The sequence below is a fragment of the Crinia signifera genome, chromosome 1 (assembly GCF_055691185.1).
Source record: "Crinia signifera chromosome 1, ASM5569118v1, whole genome shotgun sequence".
Classification (NCBI taxonomy): domain Eukaryota; kingdom Metazoa; phylum Chordata; class Amphibia; order Anura; family Myobatrachidae; genus Crinia; species Crinia signifera.
Window position 1 is genome coordinate 163125684 of NC_139217.1, and position 24592 is coordinate 163150275.

The window sequence follows — 24592 nt, forward strand, 5'->3', positions numbered from 1 at the left end:
TTGTGTTGAATTTCCAATTATCCCACACATTGAACTTTACTCATATGTGACAGCTATACATGGGACCTCTGCATTTTTTAAGTATCCTGCTAACAGACTATACCAGTGGTCGCCAACCCGTCGCTCGCGAGCTACCGGTAGCTCGCCTGAGCAAAACGGGTGGCTCGACCACAATTGCCCTCCTGTGCTACCCGTTTGGCTGCCTCTGTGTCTAGCACCCACTGGTCTGTGGCTTGACCCGGTGGGTGCCATGCAGAGGGGTATGGCAGCGCAGGGTCGGGTAGCGCTGGTGGGCAGGGTGTCCCTGCAGTGTATGTGAAATCAGCTACGGGGTCCCTGCAGCAGATGGGAATTACTAGATCCCATCCTCTGCAGGGACCCCGCCGCTGATCTCACATACACTGCAGGGACCTTCTGCTCGGCGGAAGCTGCGATGTGTAATGTGTGACGTCGTTGATGTCCCTCTGACCCCGGCCTCCGCAGCAGTAGCGCAGAATGTATCACGACTGGACTATGTTGAAGGTGCTGGCAGCCGGAAGGATAATGATGATGATGGCGGCGAAAGCATTCCCGAGCCGCCTGGCGCACGCGCTGTCATGGTCAAGCAGGAGCCAGGCGATGACTCTGACACGGATGAGGTACCTATGGCAGGAGGAGAGGGGTGCCGGCACTGGGGATGCGGTGTGCTCTGGGGCGCACACACTCACACTCTACAGCTGTTCACAGGCACCATGCTGCTATGTGCAGCATGTGTGTCATATAGCCAGCTCTCACCATAGGTTCTTACACAGTGGGGACAATATGAGCATGCCATGCTAGTGGGGGCAGAAGGGGCCTATCCTACTACATGACATGGTACACTTCTACTGTGCTGTACATAGACCTCTCCCCATTACTATGGATCCCTGTTATATCTAGCCTCAGTCATTTTATGTGTAGGCCTCTGCTATATGTAGTAGTAGCCAAGCACGACATTACTCCCCAGTGAGTTTCTTCTGTTCCACACAGCTATTCCCCATTAGCATCTACTGACTGAGATTGTAGCAGGATATTTTTAGCAGTTGTATTTGCCACAGCCCCATAACACACACCAGACCAGTGTATTTACATGACGCACAACCAAGTAGTCTGGTATTTTGTCATTTACATTCTAAAATGTGTGTGTGTGTTTTATGCCATGTGCTGCTGGCCCCTGGTTATGTGTGACCCTCAACAAACACTCATGTTTGTCTGAATTACTATTGCCAGCGTATGTGAGTTCAGCGGCGGGGTCCCTGCGGCGGATGGGAACTACTAGTTCCCATCCGCCGGCAGAAGGTCCCTGCAGCGTGTCGGTCACTGCGGTGCGGCACGTGCATATATTCCTTTGTCCCCTGCCAAACTTGGGAGGTGTGCATTAGGTGTGAGGAGCATTGCAATGTGTGGCATAATGTGGCGGGCATTACAGTGTGCAGCGTATTACGCAGGGGCAGTACGGTGTGCGGCATAGTATCAGGGCCATTGGTCAAATTTTAGTAGCTCTCCAGGAGGTTTTTTTAGTCTTTTTTTGTCGCGAGTAGCTCTCGCTCAATTAAGGTTGGAGACCACTTGACTATACTGTACTACAGTAAGGTGCATACACATGGGGTTTAAGCATTGTGTCTAGATAGTGACGGCAATGCACGGCATAGCGCTTCGCCATCTATTGTCTAGATCTTGACTGCATGCAGTAAAACTTGAGTCAGATTGCCAGTGTTCTAACCAGAGAACACTGGTCCGCACAGATCGCTGTTGCATAGCAAGTGTGTCCAGCGATGTGTACTGAGCAATCTGTGCTAAACTTTATCGCTTAGCATAGGGCTGAAGTCGCTTTGTGTTTACAGGACTTTAGAAGCTGATTGTTTAGTACTTCATCTCTCTCTAAGGTTTAGTAAATAGAACCCTAAATGTCAAAATATTATATTACATGTACTGTAAGTATTCGTTTTTCAGTTTCGTACCTTGTACATAATTACACCTTTTCTTTTAAAGTGACCATATTTATATTTTATATTATACAAAAATGGACAAAAAGTAATATTAATAATATACTAAGTACTGCTTCATGGATGCAAACAAACCGTTATTTTAATAAGTTGACAGCTACAGGCACTGTTCCACTGAAAACTGTTATTTACTTCTGTGCAGAATAATAGTGGTCAATATACTATGGATTCTGCTGAGAATGTATGAAACATAAAGGGAAATGTCAATTTCCTGATTCAGAGACTAGAAAAACTATATAAAACATATTCATGCACCAAGGGGGTCATTCTGGTCCGTTTGCAGCCTTGCGAATCAACCAGAATAACCTCCTAAATGTAGAAAGTGAATGTTACATGTTTTCTATAATCATATTTTACTTGTGAATAGAATTGAAAACATAGCAACCATATTTATAGAACATTAAACACATTTTAAATTTTTATTATACATATATAGGAATATTTTCAGCTACATTTCAAACATTATTTGTTTTTGTTTTTTAAACCATACAGGATATGTATTTTTTTTTATCATACAGGATGTTGTATCATCCCAAACTTTGTTAATTATATCAGGGATATGAAACATGTAGCATAATAAATAAATAGCAAATTATTATTCATGACATTCTTGTTTTTTTATGGGAAAAAATAATAATACTAATAATAATAACATTAATTAAAATGTAAGATAGTGTAATGTCTACACACTTTGAGGGCTAATATATAAATAAACACGAGGATGAATAAATAACCTGTGCGGTATTGAACCTCCTGTTTTAAATATTGTAATGTGAAGAGGTAGCAGGCAAAGTGCACTACCATTAATCCTCATACCTCTAGATTTAATATCTGGGATCAGAATGGAATTCTCTTGTGGTTATTACGTCTGCTCTCCAAATACTCTATTAGAAACACATTTTCCTCTTTTAAAGAAAAATGACTGTGCTCTTCGGTGAAATTACGCTGAATTATTAATTCGTAACATCTGTGTCAGTGTTACATTACATGGTTAACCCTCTAGAGGGAGCAGATCCAAGAAGACCTGCTCAGAATGATTTCATCATCAAAACCCTGGGAAATGAGAGAGCAAACACTGTATCATCGTGGCATGGAATTAATAAACGACACCAGGGAATTTCTATGAAATACTCATTGATACATTGGTGGTGTAATTTACACTTAAGTGCAAAGTGCTCTTTGACTGGATTTCAAATGGAAGGTTGCTTTTCTTCTAGTTAAATTACATGATGAACACAGGACTGACATAAAGTCAACACCTTTAAAATAGTTTCTTTCTGTTACATATTTCAGAAATAGAGTGTGTGATTCCGCGGCGCGTATTTGAAGTGGCTAACGTCCATATTATGTTTCTGCCCAAGAAAATAAACTAACTGGGTCCTCTTTTGAGTTTGTTACATACGTACATATAACCCTTTTAATGAGCTCTCTTGTGCTTTTGTTAAATAGTTTTGCAAATGTCTCACCTTCTTACGTGCTAGAGGCACACGGAACACATTTTTTGATTTTACATTGGGCTGATAGTTTACCTTATGGAAAGACAGGGCATAACTTGAGGACAGTCCTCACACAAAACTGAGACCCAGATATGAGCAAATAATACTATCTTCTCTTATACAAAACCTCTAAGCAAGCCCGTAGTGTGATTAATATTTTTCATTACTCTCCAACCGTACATAGTAGAAATGAAGAGCGGGTTAGCCGCTGACAAATATATGTTGCTGGAAAAATGAGCTTAAGTAATCTAGGGAAATTAGTGTCATACTTGTCTCCAATTGGCTAAACTGATTATAATTAAAATATTTAAACCAAACATAAGTCGATAAAGATCCCCTTCATACCCCAGTGCAGTTTTCCAAGCATTAATCAAGCATTTATTTGAAGACTTAAAGTGTAATAAATTCATGCACATGTGTATTTATTTTATAGTGACAAATGTGTAGGATTGCAACAGCCTAAAATATGACATTTATAAAACTATAGTAGAAAGTAAAACATTTCCTCGTGTCCACTGATACCATTCTTGTGTGTGGCAATGACTGCTGATTGCTCGGTATATGTAATATTTAATGCAGTTATGAGTATTATAATATATATATATAGATCAATCCAGGTACCGGCACTCCAAATTTCTAAGCAGAAGCAATATGCCCGGGTGCCTGGAACGCGGACGAGTCCGTATAACAAAGGCAACACAGATGAAACAGCACTCCCGGGTCTTGTAATAACAATAAAGAATGGCAGGACACGCGTCCTTTTATTATCATTTGGGTTTCAGATTTTTCTATATTTTGTGGTTTATTTACTAAGATGAAAGTTCTATTGAAGATGGGGATGTTGCTATGGGCAACCAATCAGATTCTATTATCTTGTAGAAGGTGCTAAATAAATAAGAATTAAATTCTGATTGGTTACTGTGGGCAAAATCCCATTTTAGTAAACAAAAAAACTATGGGTGAAATGTAATAGGATGAGAGAATCAGAAAGTGAGAGATTTGATAAGAAATCTCCTGTTTTTTTAAAGCGGCCGATACAGATGTGTTGCTTCTTTTGCAGCATGCATCATGGTAGTGCTATGTTGTGGCAGGCAGTGCTCAGTCACACCTGGCTGCTTTCAATGTTCTGTGTTTTAGATTTAGGAGAGTGCATATGCATACTCCAGAGGACACTTCTGTATGAAGCTAGAATGCAGTTAGAATGTCCTTTGTGATAATTAGACTTCCGGGTTTATGCCCTGAAAATCCTTCTGTGCATTTGTAACGATCACAACCCTGAGGGGTGCAGGGTGGGATCTAATTGGAATATTATCAGAGAAAAATGCAAAAGGGAGCCCATAGGCTATTGGGTAACTCCATTGAAAGCTTCCAAAACAGCAATTTCTGAGTTTTGGCCATACATTCATCTTTAGTACATGCCGTCCTGAAGGGAGAGGACAAGAGGAAACTTTACTTATGCGTACCAATTAACTTTAAGCTATCATTTTTCAAGTACACATGATTAGATACTATGGGTAACTTCTCCAACTGTCCTTTTTAGGATAGATAAATTAAGAAAGAATCCTTCTTGGAGCTCACAAGTAGCTATAACACAATATGAGTAATACATTGTACTCTACTTACAATAGTAGAGAAAATCAAATGGGTACAGTAAACCATATGATGAATGTCGACTGTTATTACTCATATTGTGTTGTAGATAATTGTGAACGCCAAGAAGGATACTTTCTTCTTTATCTGTTCTATTATAGTTGTTTGTGAGAAAGGGCTTCACACACTATTTAGAATCCTTTGTAGTAGCTCCTAGGTGCATTAGTCCTTTTTAGGATGTTTGGATAGATCGCACATATTGATTTTTGCATCTGACTACTGCTCTGCTAAATTACTGTGTACCTGAAGTTGTCTTTACTACTACAGACTAACATTTAACCGAATTTCCATGTCTATGTCCTGCCTTTCACTAGAATTCCAGTATCAAACTTACCTACCCTCCCAGATCCTGCGGGGCACTCACGATTTTTGGGGTCGCCCCCCGCACTCTCTGGAAGAGTGGGTACCCACAGGGAGCTTACCAGCAGTCCAGCAGAGGGGATGGGGCCTAATGACATGATACTTTACTAATTGTGCAATTTTAGCCCACTTTTATGCAAATTTAGCCCACTGGCGGCAATTTCTCCGGTACGTGTGTATTATCTGGGCCCCCGATTTTTTCATTGCATGCCACTACTTAAGGCATGCGATGTGATGCGATTTTTCATTGTAAAGACCCGATTTTTAATTGTATAGTCAACTATGGGTTCTTTCATTCCCCCACTATCCAACTACGCATGGAGTTGATTTTATATGGTGTGGCGGGCCACCGAGCCCGAAGCGAGGCGAGCGGACGGGGATTACTTTCGGGCTGCGCTCGCCACACTATATAAAATCAACTCCATGCGTAGTTGGATAGTGGGGGTATGAAATCACCCATGGGTGACTATACAATTAAAAATCAGGTCTTTACAATGAAAAATCGCATCGCATGAATTGTATGCCACTATATTGCATGTGATGCGATGCGATGAAAAAATCAGGCGCCCAGATATTACACAAGTACCTTTTCTCCAAATAGGGGTTCTTCTGGCCTGTCACCTCCTACCTTGTTTTCCTCTCCGGGCATCTCCCAGGGAGGAAAATGTTGAAGTTGGTAAGTAAGCCCTGTATTGGATGAGGTAATGAGTAGCATTTTTGCCTCACAGTGCTGAGGTCATGGGTTCAATTCCCACCATGGCCCTAACTGTGCAGAGTTTGTATATTCTCCCCATACTTGCGTGGGTTTCCTCCAGGTACTCCGGTATTCACCCACATTCCAAAAATATACTAACAAAATGTACCCTAGAATGAATGTGTGTGCGTGTACATGTGGTAGGGAATATAGATTGTAAGATCCACTGGGGCAAGGACTGATGTGAATGTTCATATATTCTCTGTAAAGCGCTGCTGAATATGTGTGCGCTATATAAGAAACTGTTATTGAATAATAATAATAAAGGCTAAAGTATTATGAATGCTGACATGGGCTATTCCAGTTTTAACTAATCAATTTTTGATAAAACTTAACACAATGAAGTTAAAAAGAAAAAAGGATGGAAATAATATCAAAGTGCCTAACTAGGCTTATTTTTTTAGATTGATAAAAAAAAGTATCAATTTTGTACAGATGGGGCCGCTCTCATCTGAGCGGCTTCCATCACGCCGTCCGCCACCCTGCGCCAGATGGGGTGTGCAGACGTCCCATCCTCGGCAATGGACACGCAAACGTGTGAGATGCTCGTGCGTCCAAATCCTGTCTGCCAGATTGACATCAGCCAGAAACCTGGAGAGGGCGGTCTGGCGGAAACAATGAGAGTGACCCCATCTGTAGGTTCACGATTTAGCCACTGTAGCCTTTGATATTTAAATAATGTACTTTATTCCCCCCTATGCCTTTTTACATAAGTTTTTTCCCCGAAATGAGTAGACCCCATACACGGGGCCACCATGGCTTCTCTAGCTGGGGAAGGGATTTTCCAATCATAAATAATCTTCTGCCTACAGTTCATATTCAATATTTAGATACATTTTGTTGACTCGAACTTACCAATTCCAAGCAATCTGCAATCTTCATCAACTTGTCTTCTGGAAGTGTCTTAAACAAAAACACACTTTTAAAAGCAGAGAGAGTTTATATGCTTTGTTATGCTGTTTATATAAATAGTACTCTAAGAAAGTGTTTTGACACAGACAGTAGGGCCATCTTAATAGCATTGTAGGCCTTGTACAAAAGGAATGCAATGGGGTCCCTCTACACCCATTCACAGGAACCAATTATAAAAATCATAACATGCCCCTTCTGCGGTCCAGCCATTCAATATCTGCCTACAGGCTGGGATGCATGTAGAGAATGAATGCCACTTTGATTGTGTGACCACCACCAGCCCCTGCTTAAAGACCCCTAGACTTTCAGTGATGAATGGAATTGTTTACAACTTTATGTAGTCATAAAGCTTTGAAATTGTCAGTTTTACAAACATACTGTATGTTCCAATCATTTAATATCACATGTATAGAATTTCTTTATAAAGATGTACCTTGTCAGAAAGTTGCGGTACTCCTCATGCCTAGTCTGTGCTGTCTTCCTCATAATATTTTGAAATGCTTCTCTGTCAAGAGCCCATGTTTTAACAATGCTGATTGCTTCAGAAAAAGAAACATTTGTAATCAATCTTTATTATTTTAATAGATTATTCCACAACATTCAAATTAAAGTATACTGTAGTGGTGGTTGCCAACCAATTTCTATAGGGGAACAGTTAATAATATGAAGAGCATCAGTTTGGGGATATGACTGATTTTAATATTTGGATAGAGTTAATCTTTGTAAGAGGAACATTAACTAGATGTTGTTCATTGTCTTTTTTTACATTGAGTATTTTCATTTCATCAACTAAAAAGACAATTATTGTGACATAATGAGATATAATGAAATGAGTGCAGGACTTAGGGGGGGGAGTCAGCAGTGATCGGATGGGGTTGAATTTGGGTGGGAGGCAATAAGCAGAGAACCCCTCCCCACAGCCCATGGACGCAGTCAGTGCGGGGTGAGCTGCTGCAGGGGACAGACAGGAGACAACGCTGGGGCCTGGGTTTGTGAGTTTACACCTATGTCTTGTCCCATCTTTGCAGGGGATGGCGCTGGCGTCGCCAGCCGCCATCCCCCGCCAGCGCCATGGCGACGGTGAGAAGCGGACGCGCGCGCACGAGAGGCGCGCGCGTCCCCTTCCGACGGCGCTTCGATGCGTTCCCCCGGGTCCCCGCCGGCTTGCCGGCGGTAACCCGGGGTCCCCGCCGCCTGCCCGCACCCCCCACTAACCCCCCTAGCCCTGTCCGTCTCCCTGAGGCGGAGACGGACAGGGTTTCCGTCGCGCTAGCGCCGGAGACTGAGACGCGCGTGCGCGTGAGACGCACGCGCGTCTCAGTCTCCTCGCTGGCGAGGCTGCTGGCGGGTCGCCAGCGCGTACGTTCTGGCGACCCGCCAGCAAGGATGGCAAAAGACCCATCTGTATACTCACTATTAGAAAATATAGTTTCTGACTAGTGACATATTTTGTAGTCAAAATTTGATGGGCTAATAACTGTACACTTACCTTTGACAGAGGCGGTTCTTGTGCAGTTGTAAAGTATTGCCAGTTCTCCAAAAGTTGCCCACACAGGGATGGATGTCAGAAGTTTATTCTGCTGGTAAACTTCTGTTTTTCCCTCTGTAAAAAATATTCATATAGATATTTCAATTTTGGGAGAATTCTGTTCACTTACTAGGTCTAATTCAGACCTGAACACTGAGCTGCGAATGTTCTGAGCCCAGCGATCGGTTAAACACCACCCCGTCACCGTGTCTCCACACCCCTGTGCAAATGCGTTCACAGCTGTGCACACAGGGAAATCCATTTGTAATCACTCACCACCTTATGAATTTCCCCATGTTTGAGGCCGCCATCGCTAGTTGTGATCACAAACACCGCTCATGTGGGCTGTGCCCATGAGCTGTCATTCGATAATCACTCAGGCTGCGAAATTTTGAAAATGTATGATTTCAATGATAAATGTATACTATGGAGGGTATTCAGGCAGTGCCAATAGTTCCAAATGTCGGAAATGTCAGCACTTTTTGCCAACATTAGGTCTAAACGACATTCAACCTATACAGTCTATCTGGCAGTTGGATAGCCTGCGGATCAGCAAGAACAGCCATGGATTGGCAAAAACAGATTTGACAATTTAACTGCTGTTTTTGCCAATGCAGGTTTGGATTTAAAAAATATCTAGTCTACATTGGCAAAAACGGATGCTAAATTGTTGAAATTAAGCGCGTTTTGGGCGATCCACGGCCTCATTGAGTAGGTGTGTGCAATCAGCACAAATTGAATACCCCCCATATATAACATACAGGGAAAGGTTTTTTGGCACCCTAGCCAAAACTTCAGCCTTCTGAATATCTCTTGCACACCACCACCAAATATACCAACTTCCTAGACCTTCGGGTTTAAGCAGGGACACAGTGTCACTGCCTGTATTAAGTACAACAAGAATGTCTCCCAGAGACATCTTTAATTGTGTAATTTGGCAGATAACGTGGCATCAGATCCTGACACCTATGTAGCTTGCTAAGCTGCCTAATGCTACTGTATATCCGACTTTTATAGTATATGAGGAGTGTTGGCCCATGCTTAGTGGCTTTGCTAACCATTAGCAAGTGCATGGTCTGGGCCTCTTGATAAGTTTATATAGTAAATACTGCTAGTATATACATGATAATGTACCACAATAATAACAGCAATGCACTGTAGTAAATGGGCAGTACGGATGGTGTAATGGTTAGCATTACTGCCTCACAGCACTGAGGTCATGGGTTGGATGCAGAGTTTGTATACTCTCCCTGTACTTGCGTGGGTTTACTCCGGGTACTCCGGTTTCCTTTCACAATCCAAAAATATACTGGTGGGCTAATGGCTCCCAACAAATTAATCCTAGTATGTGTGTGTGTGTGTGTGTGTGTATGTGGTAGGGAATTTAGATCATAAGCTACCATATCATGTATAACTCAGGTGCACCTGATCCCTATAGGAGGGGGTATGTAATAGAAATATAACGTGCTGAGGCAGATGGGCATCACTTTACTTCCTTGGCAAGATTAGATTACTGGCCTGGTGCAGTAAGCATTAATTTGCTGCTTTGCTATGACACAGGGAATATACGCATGTGCTGTTTAGGTAGATGGCTCACACAGGTGCAGGGGAGTAGGAAGCCCACACTTAGGGCAATATGTAATATCCTGCGTAATGCAGTTTGGGAATTTATGCAAATCTGACCACCATTTTTGAAGTGGCAATCATTTAAATGTAAAAACCAGGAGGGGTTTTGCCTTATGAATGTTTGCCGCTTTAAAAATTCAGTCAGATTTGAAGAAATTCCCAATAGCCTGCTCCTCACCAGCAATTACATATTGCACTTGGTCTTTTAGTTCTATTCTTGGAGAAAAAAAGTTTACAATTAGAGTAAAAAGAATATTTGAGGAGATGTATCAAGCTAGGAGACAGTACAAGTGGTGGTGTTGCCCATAGCAACCAATCAGTTTGTAGCTATCATTTTATGCCCATATGAAAACAATCCTTTACTTCAATAATAAAGCATTTTCCATTCTGTATACTTGTGCTGTCACAATCCTTGATGGGGAAGCGTTCCTTGATAAGACCACACAGATCTATTACCATTTATAGGGCTTTTCACCATTTAACAATTACAGCTCCAAATCTTTTAGATTACATTTTACTTGTGTCATTCATCTCACATCTATTCATAAGAACCTGTCTCTGGTGAATTCTGGAAACAGCACAAGTTACGTTTGAAAAAAACAAAAACGTCACCAGCCCAAGATGTTTGCTGAGGTTGGGATCTGCATATATAATGCAGGCACACCAGTGAACTACTAGCACTTAAGAATATTGGGATACCGAGTGTGGTCTCTTGAGGTTCCAGAAATAGTGTGGGTATAACATCTTTTTATGCTTAAGGACAGTATCTCATTGTTAGGACCATGCTGCCTTTTCAGCAGATATGTTTATTTAAGTACACTTTGAGTGCAGGGTAACAGCGTTAGACCACATCACCTGCTCTATTTTTCTCCATGACTGGAAGCAGTCACAGCTGAGCATTTCCTAAATATACGAAGTCATGAGAACAGGGGATGAGGATCTTGGGAGTCAACAGTCATTTGGTTTACAGTGTCTAGGTTGACCCCAAAAGGTCAACATTGCCAAGGTCGACGCTAGAAAAGGGAGGACACAAAGTAATGGTTGACGAGGAAAATTTTTTGTGTCAATGTCACACTTCAGCATGTGGGCCCCCAATTAGTATACCACGGACCACGTTCCCTGCTTTGGTGCAGGTGCCTCACTCCACTACTATAGAGCCCGACACACTTTACCATTCCGAATCCTAGTCCACATGGATGGTAATTTATGGAAAAGTCACAAAAAATAAACTAAAAAATGAATCCCCAAAATTGTAAAAACTGATGTCAACATTTCATGTGTCGACCATTGCAATGTGGCTCTTTTGCTTGTGTTAACCTTTTGCACATTGACCATACGGTGTCGACCTATTGACGGTCGACTCAGACACGGTAGACCTACCATCCCAGAACAGGTTACATACAGCAATTGCTGAAATACTTACCAGCTAATACGTATATATGACTGCCAGGTTCGCCTTGCTTGATAATATATTCTCCTTGAGCATATCTTCGCTCATACATACATTCTACTATGTCGCGGGTTTGATGAGGATCTAGTCGCTTTAAAAACTGATTCTTGTTTAATGCATCCGTTATCAGTTTTTTCTCGCTTTAAAAGACAAAGAAAATAAAGGGTAATTCATAGACAGCCAATACTAGCGCCTGACCTTAACCCGAACAATCAATTGATAGACAGCGACTACAGAACAAGAACACTTCCTAAACCATACAAAAGTTAACACAAACATTAGTTCTCCTGGCACTTTGCTCAGAATATTAAAAATGCAAAAGAACGTTAATAAAACTATTTACTATAATATGATATAATGGTACTTGTTTCTTAGCACGGCCACAAATCTTGGCCATCGGGGGTAATTTGAGTGGCCTGCGACGCGACCGACGCGATGCCCCCGATTTTTCCATTGAAATGCATTGAAAACAGTGAAAAATCGGGTCGGTCGCGTCGTGTGCACCTAAAAATGCTTAAATGGTCCAGACGCGATGCCCCCGATTTCCCCATAGGGAACAATGTTAAATGCCTCAATTTACCCGCGATGACCACGATTTCTCATAGGAAACAATGTTAAATGGATCAATTTACCCAAATCAGCATAGGAACAATAGTAAATGGGCCAAAAACACCCCTGAACATTGAAATGTCCCCCCAAAAGTAGTTGACGCCACCCCGCCATCAACGTGAACCCGAAGCGTGGCGAGCGCAGCGAGCCCGCGAGGGGCGGCGGTACGCGTCCTCCGACCTTTTCATGCCCTACTATCCACTAAGGCGTGGAGTGAGAATAGAATAGTGTGGCGAGCGCAGCGAGCCACCGAGCCCGAAGTGTGGCGAGCGCAGCGAGCCCCGCGAGGGGACGCGGATACCTTCACAGTTAAACGCGTCCCTTCACGGGCATCCCAGGTCCGCGTCGCCATGGACACCTGGGAAGCCCGCGAGGGGACGCGTATAACTGTGAAGGTATCCGCGTCCCCTCGCGGGGCTCGCTGCGCTCGCCACGCTTCGGGCACGCCACACTATTCTATTCTCACTCCACGCCCTAGTGGATAGTAGGGCATGAAAAGGTCGGAGGACGCATACCGTCGCCCCTCGCGGGCTCGCTGCGCTCGCCACGCTTCGGGTTCACGTTGATGGCGGGGTGGCGTCAATAACTTTTGGGGGGACATTTCAATGTTCAGGGGTGTTTTTGGCCCATTTACCATTGTTCCCTATGATAATTTGGCTAAATTGAGCCATTTCACATTGTTTCCTATGGAAAATCGTGGTCATCGCGGGTAAATTGAGGCATTTAACATTGTTCTCTATGGGGAAATCGCGGGCATCGCGTCTGGCCATCGCACCCGATTTTTTTAGCGGCCGCGATGGCCCCGATTTTACCCCCGATGACCGCGATTCTGATCGGTGTGGCCGTGCTAGGAAACAAGTACCGATATAATAATGCTGATATGCTATTGTCACTTCCAGCAAAGTAAATCCATTATCACCTAGAAAAGTTTTCCACATGATAGAAAGACACAGAGTTTTAAGGTATCATTGACAGCGGTTGCTGAACTTACCACTATGCCAGCCAATCAGGATCCCTGTTGGCATATGTTTTCTGATGGTTCTTATAGGTACACTGGACTGGAAGCCTGGTTGGGGCTTCCAATTCCATTTTTGACAGAAAAGTAATCATTTTTTAAATATTTTATAAAAGTAATAATCATTCCTAAAATAATATTTTAGTGGTACAAGTACATATGTGTCCTCATACTGTAAATACACCTCAAGACACCTGACCATGACTGAACAACTACTAGATGAGTGGCGTACATGTTTTTCTTTAAATATTTTGCATTATGCAGCAACACACCACAAAAGTGTTCTATAGATGCTGGCCTGCAACTTTAATCACACAGGAAATAGGTTTAAACATAAATGTATAAAGTTGCAGGTGAAGCACAATGTAACATTATGGGATCAGGATGGTAGGTCAACAATGTCTAGGTCAACATTCCATAGGTCGATACCATGTACGATATTGACAAGTTTAATAGACAAAACATTCACAAGGCTATTGTCACCACATGAAAAGGTTGACATGAGTTTTTTTACAGGGATAGATGTATAAAGCAGTGATAGGGGAGAAGTGAGCCAGAGGAAACCAATCAGCATTAAAGTACCATCTATAATTTACATAATATAAAATTATACAGAGCAGCTGATTGGTTGCCATGGGTCACTTCTCATCTGGCTCGCGTCGCCCCCATTATCACTGTTTCTTACATCTACCCCATAGTGTGCCAGAGTGAAGCACCTGACCCAAAGCATGGCAAGTGAACAAGCCAAGCGAGGGGACACAGTAAACTAAGTGAGGGGTCCATGTGCTCAAATCTAAATATTGACCTTTGCTTGTGTAGACCATTTCCATGTTGACTCTTTGCTTGTGTCAAACTTTTTCCCCATGTAAACCTTTTGCATGTCGACAATTGGGGGTTGGCATAGACACTGTCGACCTATTCATTTCCATCCTCTGCCGCTACATCATAACATTTGGTATAGAGATGAAGGAGTAAATTTACTAAAGTGTGAGTTTTTAGAATTGAGAGATTTTGCCAATATCAACCAAGTATTATCTTTTATCTAGCGACTTCTAGAAGACATTAGCTAGAATCTGATTGCTATGTGCAACATCCCTCTATATTGTTTCTTCTGTACACCTCATTTTAGAATTGTCTACTGGTTATGAGTTGTTTTCTGTATTTTATAAAAATATAATTTTAAATGTGTTTGACTTTTGTGATGTTTCAATTTACTGTGGTTTATGAAAGCCTGTCAAGGTAAATTATTTCCCCTAAAAAAAACTCTTCCATTAAAGAGGACACTTTTTTTTTGTGTGTGTGTGTGTATGTATGTATGTATGTATGTATGTATGTGTGTGTATATGAATGTATGTATGAATATGATGTATTTAACAAACAACATTCCTTTCAAAATATATATTTTTTATATGGATAGTGTCACTTTGTAAAACAACTTTGCCCTGACAATTGTTTATTGTCCCATTTTTGGGTGAAATATGTAGCAAGCCTACACGGAGGGGTGACATGACAGGTCTAAAGGACTCTTCAGCATAGTGGCCTCATTAGGGAGGTGTGACACCAGTGCCAGCTCCTGCACAGTGACATTAAATGCAGCACTTACAGTAGCTCCTGTTATTGTGTAGGAGCTGGCCCTCGCTGCCACAGCACTCATGGGGCTCCCGGAATCTTCTGGACCCCTGTAGTGACAGAAAACAGGGGTCTGATGTGCAAAGCGGCACCCGCTCCCATGAAGCCACACGCCTTCTGTTCACATTATGGTTTATAACTGTGCTGGTGTCATAGGGCAAAGTGACGCAATTAAGTTAAGTTAAGCAATTTGAAACAGTGTGTAAATACTTGGGGTGTATGAGGATTCTGCTAGGTGAGGCATGCCTCTAGACCACCTTCATCTTGTTCAGTGTGCCATGAGTTGGAAAGGGTCTAATATTCTTCCTTATGAACATAACTACTGTTTGTACAGAATATATTGATATGACTATTTTATTTGCATCTTATACTTGTGAATAATTATGACTGGGCAGGAGGGATGAGAGAGTGTAGGCAGAGTATACGATGTTGTAACAAAGATAGACATAGAGTAGACACAGACATACCTATAAGGCAAACGCTAGTTGTGTGGAACCAACCCCTTCCACCGGCCTTAACATTGGTTCAACTTATGACTATTGTGGTATGTAATATGTTTTTACTAGAGCTTTGGCCACAGCATGCAGTATAAGGGATGGAGTAGAGCTGTTGTGTATGTCCAGCTCAGATTAGAGAGTCCTACTTCCACTTCTAATGGCTTACTGTGATCACTGGCCCTGCAGACGTCTGAAGTATGTTATGCACTGTACTGTTTATGAGGCAGACTATAGATTTTTACTGGCTAATTATCCCCTTATCATTGTAAAATCAAGCATTTGAAGACCCCCGTAGAAATCCTGTATAATCAGACTGGGGCATGAAGGGCCCAACAGTGAATGGAGTGATAGGGGTCCTAGCTGCCAATGCTACCTGAACCGCATGGTGGCGCTGGGCTGGAGAATAAACTCTCTCTGCTCTGCTACTCTGCTGCATGGAAAGGGATGGAAGGGTGTTTATTTATGCAACTTGTAGGTGGATTTTAGGCAGAGGCGGATCAAGAATTTTCTTATAGGTGGGGGGATTTTAAAATTAGCCCTGACTCCTCCCCTCAGTGACTAGTCCAGGGCCAACCTGCCACAGGGGAGCTATCACCTGGACGAAATGTATGGTCTCTGTCACCCAAGTGGGAAGATGTCTTATTTAACATTGCTTTCCTAATGTCACTGGCTTGTGAGGAGGACTCTGTCACCCATCTATAAAGTCTAAAACCCCCACACCTCACACACATGCTTTTTGTGTACACTGCTGGGAACAGGATAATATTGTATCCCCAGCCCCTCTCCTCCCCCCTAGATACTCAATGTGTACCTCACAGATGCCAGGGACAGAAACTCTACCACCATCCGCCACCCCCTCCTCCCTCTGTCTTCACCTGTATGATGGCAGTGATGCTGGCAATGTGACAAATCTATGCAGTCACCAGTCCATCCAGCACTAATCTCTGATGTGAGTTCCAGCCCCCCTCCCCTCATGGACATATGTGCAATGGGCACTACTACATTGGATATTATGTGTGACACCACTATTGTTGACATTATATGTAAGGGGCACTACTACTGTGGGCATTTTGTGTAAGGGACACTACTACCGTGGGCATTATGGAGGTTATTGTAATTGATTGTGCACATTCGCAGCAACTGCACATGCGCATAAACTGCTAGCGCATGTGCAGTTATTTGGTTAAGTGGGTGTGGCGAACTGCTTGTTTGCCATCCCATTCGCACCTAGCAGTGCAGGCATGGGGTGGCGGTGAAGGGCTGCACCTATGGGAACGCCCAGCATTTCACTGGCATCTCCCTGAAAAAACGCTGGGCGTTCCCATGTGGATGCAGGTGGGGGGGGGGGGGCAGCTGACATCAGCTTCCCGTACAGGACACCCGCAGATGTATGACACCAGAGAGGTTCGAGGTGGGTGGGATTAAAATGAAACGCAAAGCTGCAAATTTCATGTCAACCAGAATAACCTCCTATGTGTGGCACTGCTAATGTTGGCATTATGTGCAAGTGACACTACTCTGGGGTGTCATTTGAAAAAAGGGCACTACTGCATGGTGTAATATAGTTTAGGGCCACTATATGGGATGTAATTTGAACAAGATTGTGCTACTGTGACATAAAGAGGGAGCGCCTCTCAGCCAGCGCTGGGAATCGCCAGATTCCCTTAGCTGGCGATCGCCAGTGGAGATGCGCTCCATCTGATGGGGATCCCCATCAACACGGCGGCAGGGAGTGCTCTCCCTGCCCGTCTCCGCTTCAGATGAGAGCTGCTCCATCTGTAATTTGATTTGGGGGTACAGTTATGAGTCACTCCCATACCTTGTGGGCCCACACCCCTTTTATCTGTCTCATTATTATGTATGGGAGGATAAATGTTTAACTTGCTGGGGGGCGCTGAATACTCTAGCACCAGCCCCGGGTCCAAGCTTAAGGTGTGCATCCAGCTGTGGGAGAAGGGGGTGCTAACCTGCAACTGCAGAGAGACTTGACTAACCTTTAGTCTAACACTCGGCTGCCAGTGCAGATGCGGTTGAGATGCATGTGATTCAGGTCATTCAAAGTTGTGTATACTTTGCCATGGAACATGCACATTGCAGAAATTGGTAACTTCTGTTACTGTGTGACTTGTGTGCAAGGATAAACCTAACCACCCCACCCCTGTAGACTGACCTTAAACCCCTCTTCTAAGTGCTTGACCCTCTCTCCTTGCATCCTAACCTTAATACCCTCCCTCTTCGCAGCCTAACCTTAATACCTTCTTTCTCCCCGGACTAACCATTCCCACATACTTGCAATCAGGATGCTGGCAGTTGGGATTACAGTGTCAGCATCTCCATCAATGCTGGAATTCCAGCGCAAGTAGGGACACCAGAGTCAGTATTCAGACTGCCAGGAATCCCGTTCAACACATCCCATAATAAGAAGGTGAACATGGCATAACATAGAATAAGCAAATAAGGAGCTCTGAATGAAATCAATAATTGTTTATGAAATGCAGCTATGAGTTTAAAACAAGTAGACATTTATAATCTATAGATTATTTGTATTCTTTGAATGGTTTCCTGCAGTTTGTATAATGGGCATTTTACATATGTCATACAATATCACACAGAGATTATTATACCATTGGGATTACAGAAAAGCAATGGTGCTGAAATCTCTAATTGCCGTGACGAAAATAAATGTATATACCACTCTACTTTAGACAACCTTGCGGTTTGCATATCCCACAAAACTTTATGTCTTTGCATAAACTGAACAATTAAAGTTACCAGCCTGGAGGCAAGAATATTGATTAAGATGCAACTATTAATCCATTTAACCCATCCAGCGAAAGGTATGTTGAGTACTAATTGCTTTGTGATTTGCGCGACCTGCCTGTGTATTCCCAAACGTGCAACACTGGCAGCTAATTAGGATGGAGGTCACACAACATTCCATATGGAGATCCCTAATATACAGGATTTCTTTCTCTTACACCTGTGAACATCTTTGTTGTATGTACAATAAAAAAAATATTCTAATATGTAAGAAGAATGGAAAGACTTGTGTGTGTTTAACGTATTCTTGTTCTGCTCCAACATAGAAAATAGCATCCATCATTTTATTATAATTAAAAGTTTCGGAAATAATAATGGAAGAAAAAGTTGATTCTCAGGGTAAATAAACAAGGCATCTCTGCAGATAGTGTGCACAGTTATTATTATTGGTAGTATAATTATTTATTTATTTATTAACAGTTTCTTATATAGCGCATACATATTACGCAGCGCTTTACAGAGAATATTTGAACATTCACATCAGTCCCTGCCCCAGTGGAGCTTACAATCTATATTCCCTACCACATGTAATGCAGACATATCCTGTAGTGCAGTGCAACTACTGCACATACTGTAGCTTGTAACACACCCTGGTATTTCCCCTGGCACACACAGCTCTCCCCTCTAATCTAAGTAAGCGTTATATGACAGTGTCAGTGGAATACTGTGTTGTCATATTAACTTGCTTCTATTTCACGTAAAAGTGAACTACAAGTGTTGGAGAAAAGAATGTTCCCTCTTGTAAACTGTTGTCTGTAACTGGGTAGCAAATAAGCTGGGTCTGTCTCCATCTGTAAAACTGTGTAGAAGATGTGCGCACTAGCAGACATGTGGAGGCCACCATGGCAACCTGGTGTCTGACATTAGTCTAATAAGGCACTATGTCAATGGATTATAACGCAGTAGAAAATTCTGGACATGGAATTGGAAACTGCATAATTGCCAACTAGTGCTATTTCTAAGGGATCACTTGAATTACATAAAATATGGTAGAGAACATCAGCCTGTTGTTTGTCTGTGTAATTATTTGCCCATAATGGTACCCACAACCAGTGGCGTTACAAGGCGAGTGCAGGGGGCTGCAGTGCACCCTTGATTGTCACCCTAAAAGTGCCAGCTATTCTTCAGCGACGGGAGCTGGGTGCTGCAATGTGGTAGTCTCCTGCAGCACTCAGCTTTTCTCACAGGGGAAGAGCTTGCATTCAGGCAGCCACTTCTCTGGGGGCAGCTAGCATCTCTTGGGATGCTAAACACTCCCCAGGATTAACATGACATAGGTTCACACTAGGTTACAACCCTTTATATTAGGCCAAAGCCCCTATTTATTTGGGGGGGGCAGGCAGGCGCCCAGAGAGTAACATAGAGTGCGCATCCAGGTGGTATAAATATAATGGTGACTTGATCGCATGTCCGCTAATTCACAGTGGCCAGTGTTCAGTTAAGACGCCGCCCAGCTAGAGTGAAATCAGACCTTGCGGATTAATGTGATCGAAGTGCGAATGGATGTGTATGGCTACAAATCTATTTGCAGCCAAGCGAATATGCCCAAAACCCATCTTAACAGGCTCAAATGGAGCCAGAGACTTACTCGGCTGTGCGATGGAAAAAGATATAACCAAAGCTGACATCACAGACCCTCCCATAAACCGCTCAGACACAACTAGAGTTTTCCCGGACACTCCCAGCATTTTCATAGGTATGTCTGCGTTTTTCTTTGCACTCCCACTAAATGGATGGTTTCCACCACCCGATGCCTACTTACTGTCTACAATCTTGCACACAACTTGTGAATAGAAAAAGTAGGCTTTCATCACAGCATGGCCTTGCACATTCATACTATGCATGCGCAGTGTATTGATTATTGCCCATTGTGCAAATTCTTGGCTGTGCAATCTGGTCTGACCACCCATAGTTCATACAGACTGACCGATATCAGTTAGTGACATCTCCTGCCACCCCCCCACCCCCCACTCCGTACATGCAGTTGTTGATTAGTTAGTCAAGATTGAGTTGCATGTACAGATGAAGGGGTTGTTAACGATGTGCTGGAGCGCACATCATTATTGACATTGAGCACTGGACATTAGCACTATATATATATATATATATATATATATATATATATATAGTTAACGTTACTGTCCATATCGTTAACGGTATATATGGCCCAGCATAAGCTTTCCTCCTGTAACAGCCAATGTTACAGCAATGCCCTGCATGCTTCTCATTCACATTGGTACGACAAAAGGATAACTACAGAACAATATACATAGGGTACTTGTGTAGTCCCCGGCGTCCCTGGCAAGCCTAGTTAGCTCCTCTCACACAGCGCCGGTAACCGCCAGATCCCCTGCGCAGGCAGACACCGGCGGAGAGGTGATCATGTGGGCGCTGGCAGAGAGGCGCTCCATCTGCCTGAGAAGCACGAGCATCTCAGACGCTTTTGGTGGCTCAGTAATTCTTGCGTCAGGGTACGGCAACCCTGCCCGTGTCCACTTCAGGGAGACGGGGTTAGGGGTTCGGTAGCATGTGTCTCCTGCACAAAGGGGGGTGCGGGCACGAGTGCGCCTCATGCACAATAAAGGATGCATTTGCCAGTGCTCCATGTTACATACTGGCAAATGCCTCCTTTTCAAACCCCCACTAATAACGCCAGCCCAAAGCATGAGAGCTATATTACCACTCATCAATAAGGCCTATACAGGTTGAGTATCCCTTATCCGAAATGCTCGGGACCACGAGCATTCCGGATAAGGGATTTTTCCGGATTTTGGAATATTTTTTTTTAAACATACTTACCTGTCTCCTGGTGGTGCCCCGTTGGTCCCTCGGCGTCCACTTTGTCCCCCGGCATCCACGGCAGGCCTCCAGCACCGTCTCCGGCATCTCCAGCGGTCCCAGGAGTGCATTGCGCGAGTTCCCAGGCACGCCGGTGACGTCACCGGCGCGCGCACGCACTCGCGCAATGCACTCCTGGGGCCGCTGGAGACGACGGAGAGGATGCTGAAGGCCTGCCGTGGATGCCGGGGGACTTGGTAAGTATAAAAAAGGGTTAGGGGGGGTTAAAAAAAAATCGAATTATTCCAAAAAAAACACTTTTTTTTGGAATAATTCGGATAAGGGATGACCGGATACGGGATACTCAACCTGTATTTATTTTGGCCATGTAGTTGAGAAGAAATGCTGAATATATAATATAAACTTGTATGGTAATGTCCATCACTGTTACAGTAGGAAACTTTTACTGCTTACCTTGAATCTTTTGTAACACGAGCTTTCTCAAATGAGAATTTTGGTGGATTAATTTGGTCATATGTCCTGGTGGTAGGTTCCGCAGAGATCCCCGCCTTGGCTCCTTTTCGTTTACTGTTGCTGAAAAATCCAGACAATGTCTTAAAAGGTGATGTCTGTAAATTCCTTGAAGGAGATGTATGATTTTTAGTTGGGGAACCATGCAACATTCTAAAAGTGGGTGTTATGGAGTTTCCGCTATGAGAGCTCATAACATCCTGCAGTTTGTTAAGTTGGACACACTTGCTTTGAAGCTCCTCTGTAATTTCTGATATCACCTGAGTCTGCTTGGTCAACTTGTCCTGCAACTCATGAAATATGTGTTCTCTCTTCATCAGTTCTTCATCCTTCATCTTCAGTTCTCTTTCAAGTTCCCATACTTTTCCTTTAATGGTATCAGTATTACGGAACTTGCTACAGGAACTGATGGAGAGGTTCACCATCTGTCCATCTGGCTGCCTCAGGGGCTTGGGTTTCATGGAGCCATTTCCCATTTCTCTTGATACCCTATACAGAAACCACAAATGTAGTATTAATCAATATTCCCCAGACAGTAGTATGACAGCAAACTGAGCTTTACACATTTGTCTACTAGCTAGAATTGAGACATATTGATCCTCTGGATCTCTATAAGCAATAAGCATGATATTTACATCCTGTTATCCTGTGTCTTTGAGGGTTCTCAGGTCTATTATCTAGTGATACAAATGTATTTACCCTGATTAAACAAAGAACATATCAGTATTTCATTGCTCAGTACAATTATTATTTTCAGTGGGAAGCTAAGAAAAAGCACAAAGACTGTGCAGCTGGACAAACCATGCTGCAATGCATGGTGTGCCAAAACATTTATTTCTGTATGCAGAATAAATACTGGATGCTTTTCCATGTAGCCCAAAAATTGTGGACAGCTTTATTTTTACACTGCAAATTGAATTTAGAATTCAGTTTGGACACACCCCTCTAAAACCAAAATCTCTGCACACTTTAAAACAGTCAAACTTGCAGTACAGCAGGTGGCTATGCAAGGTTGGCACAAATTTGGGCTCTGCTAAAACCTGGGTCGGCTGCGCGGGTGCATGGATGCTCGATCATGTCATTCTGGACCCACCCCATGCTCTACCATGCCCAGATTACAGCGAAGGGCAACATTAAGTCAAGGGAAAAGTTATTTGTTTTGTTATAAAACATTTTTCCACCCTGTTGAGGTTTAAGCATAAAAGTTAAAACCAAGATACCAAGAAAATCTAGAACATGCATTATGAACTATAAAAAGTTCAGCAATTAATTTCTAGTTATGCTTTTATTAAATTAATACAAACCACTTAATTATAATTTTTTTGTCTGCAGCATGTATGAATTATTTGGAACACATTTTAAGCAGCTGCTGAAAAGTTTTTAATCAATAATGAGAAGTTTGTCTGCTAATGGTTTTTGGCTTTTCTGTGATGACGGAACTTCTATTTCATGTAGTTATTGATTATCTTGTAACTGTCATATAAGTCATAATGCTAATGCTGTTAGGTTTGTGCATATATATCATACCTGTTTAGGGAGTTATTCAATCTGGGATTCAGACTGTCGGATCGTCCCAACAGTCAGAATCCCAGGCCATTTTCGTTCCGTTTGACATGAATTCGTCGGAATTCAGTGTTTTCCGACTGTCAAGTGTCGGATAGTCCAATGTTTGGCAAAAAGCAGAGAATTCGATAATCCGCTGCCTTTTTCAACAAAGCAGATCCAAATTATTTTTCAGTCGGATCTGTTGAATACCCCCAAAACCAGTAATTCAATCAGTTTTGTCCATCTTAGTTCATAAGCTTTTACTTTTGTAAAACCTTAGAATGAGGAACAAAATTTGCCCAATCTGAAAGAAACGTTAGATTATATTATCTAACATCTACAAATAAAGGCCTTACTTTATCCTTCGTTGCCTCTGCCATTCTTTTATATGATCAGGGATTGTAGTTTGTGTGCATTACTTTGGAAGCGCTCTCTTCAATGGATACATTGGATACTGAAAGCAGCTTTATTTTTTCATATCCCATTGCAATGCTATAAATACATTACTAAAAGGCACAGAAGGAAAGACAACATAATGTACAATGGTGGTATAAAAAGCCCCTACTACCATTGCTTGATCCACTGACATCATCCTATAGTTCTAGAGCACCACAAGAACCTGGTTTTTGCATACATCAATATATGGGAGATTCAGCTTCATCCCTGACATACCGTATCAGAAGAAAAAGTGGATTGGAATCAAGATCTTTTGAAATGATAGAGCAACTGGGACCTCTGGAGACATACCTGCATAACAGCTACATCCCTAATTGCTCCAGACCCCCACTATGGATCACCATGGGAATGGTAATATAAAAAATGTCATCGTACACTCAGTTGGAAAAACTTTTTAATAAAATATCATTGTGAACCATCTTATATATGATTTTTTTCAGCCAGCACTGGCATATAACTCTTTTTTATACCATTGTACTTTTTAGGGGAGTGACTACCCCTTGCCAGCTGCTGATAATTGTGCACTACACCTCACTCTCTTTCTTAAAATAATGTACAAGTTATAAAAGAGCTGATCAAAGTTACTAAATCAAAGTAATCTAAAGGCCCATACACACTGGGCGACTATGCCCAGCGTGTATGGACAGTGATCGTTGTCATCGCTGGGGGGGAAAGTCGCTTAGTGCATATACACTGAGCAACTTTCCCCCTGCCCGGCGCTGTCAGCTGGGAGAGGACGGCTTTGCATAGTGCAGTGCTATGCAAAGCCGTACTCAAAGCCTCTCATCTGCTGGTAATGCCAGCAGATAAGCGTCTTTCCCGGCGATGATATGAGAGCGCGCAGCAACACTCATTACTAATCGCCGGAGCATACACACTGGGAAGCTTTGAGCTGAAAGCTGTGCAAACATG

At 42.8% G+C, this 24592-nt stretch overlaps 1 protein-coding gene across 2 annotated transcripts in view; it reads right to left on the reverse strand.

The window, feature by feature from the left end:
- PRKG2 (protein kinase cGMP-dependent 2) overlaps window positions 1-22155 on the reverse strand; it is a 71694-nt gene extending 49539 nt beyond the window's left edge. For both annotated transcript variants that reach the window (XM_083175694.1, XM_083175684.1), the window contains exons 1-5: window positions 21623-22155; window positions 11774-11940; window positions 8686-8799; window positions 7630-7735; window positions 7140-7203 (exon numbers count right to left, since the gene is read on the reverse strand). In XM_083175694.1, coding sequence (XP_083031820.1) covers window positions 7140-7203; window positions 7630-7735; window positions 8686-8799; window positions 11774-11940; window positions 21623-22155 — 984 coding nt within the window. The remainder of the gene's footprint in view (window positions 1-7139; window positions 7204-7629; window positions 7736-8685; window positions 8800-11773; window positions 11941-21622) is intronic.
- Window positions 22156-24592: the final 2437 nt, after the last annotated feature.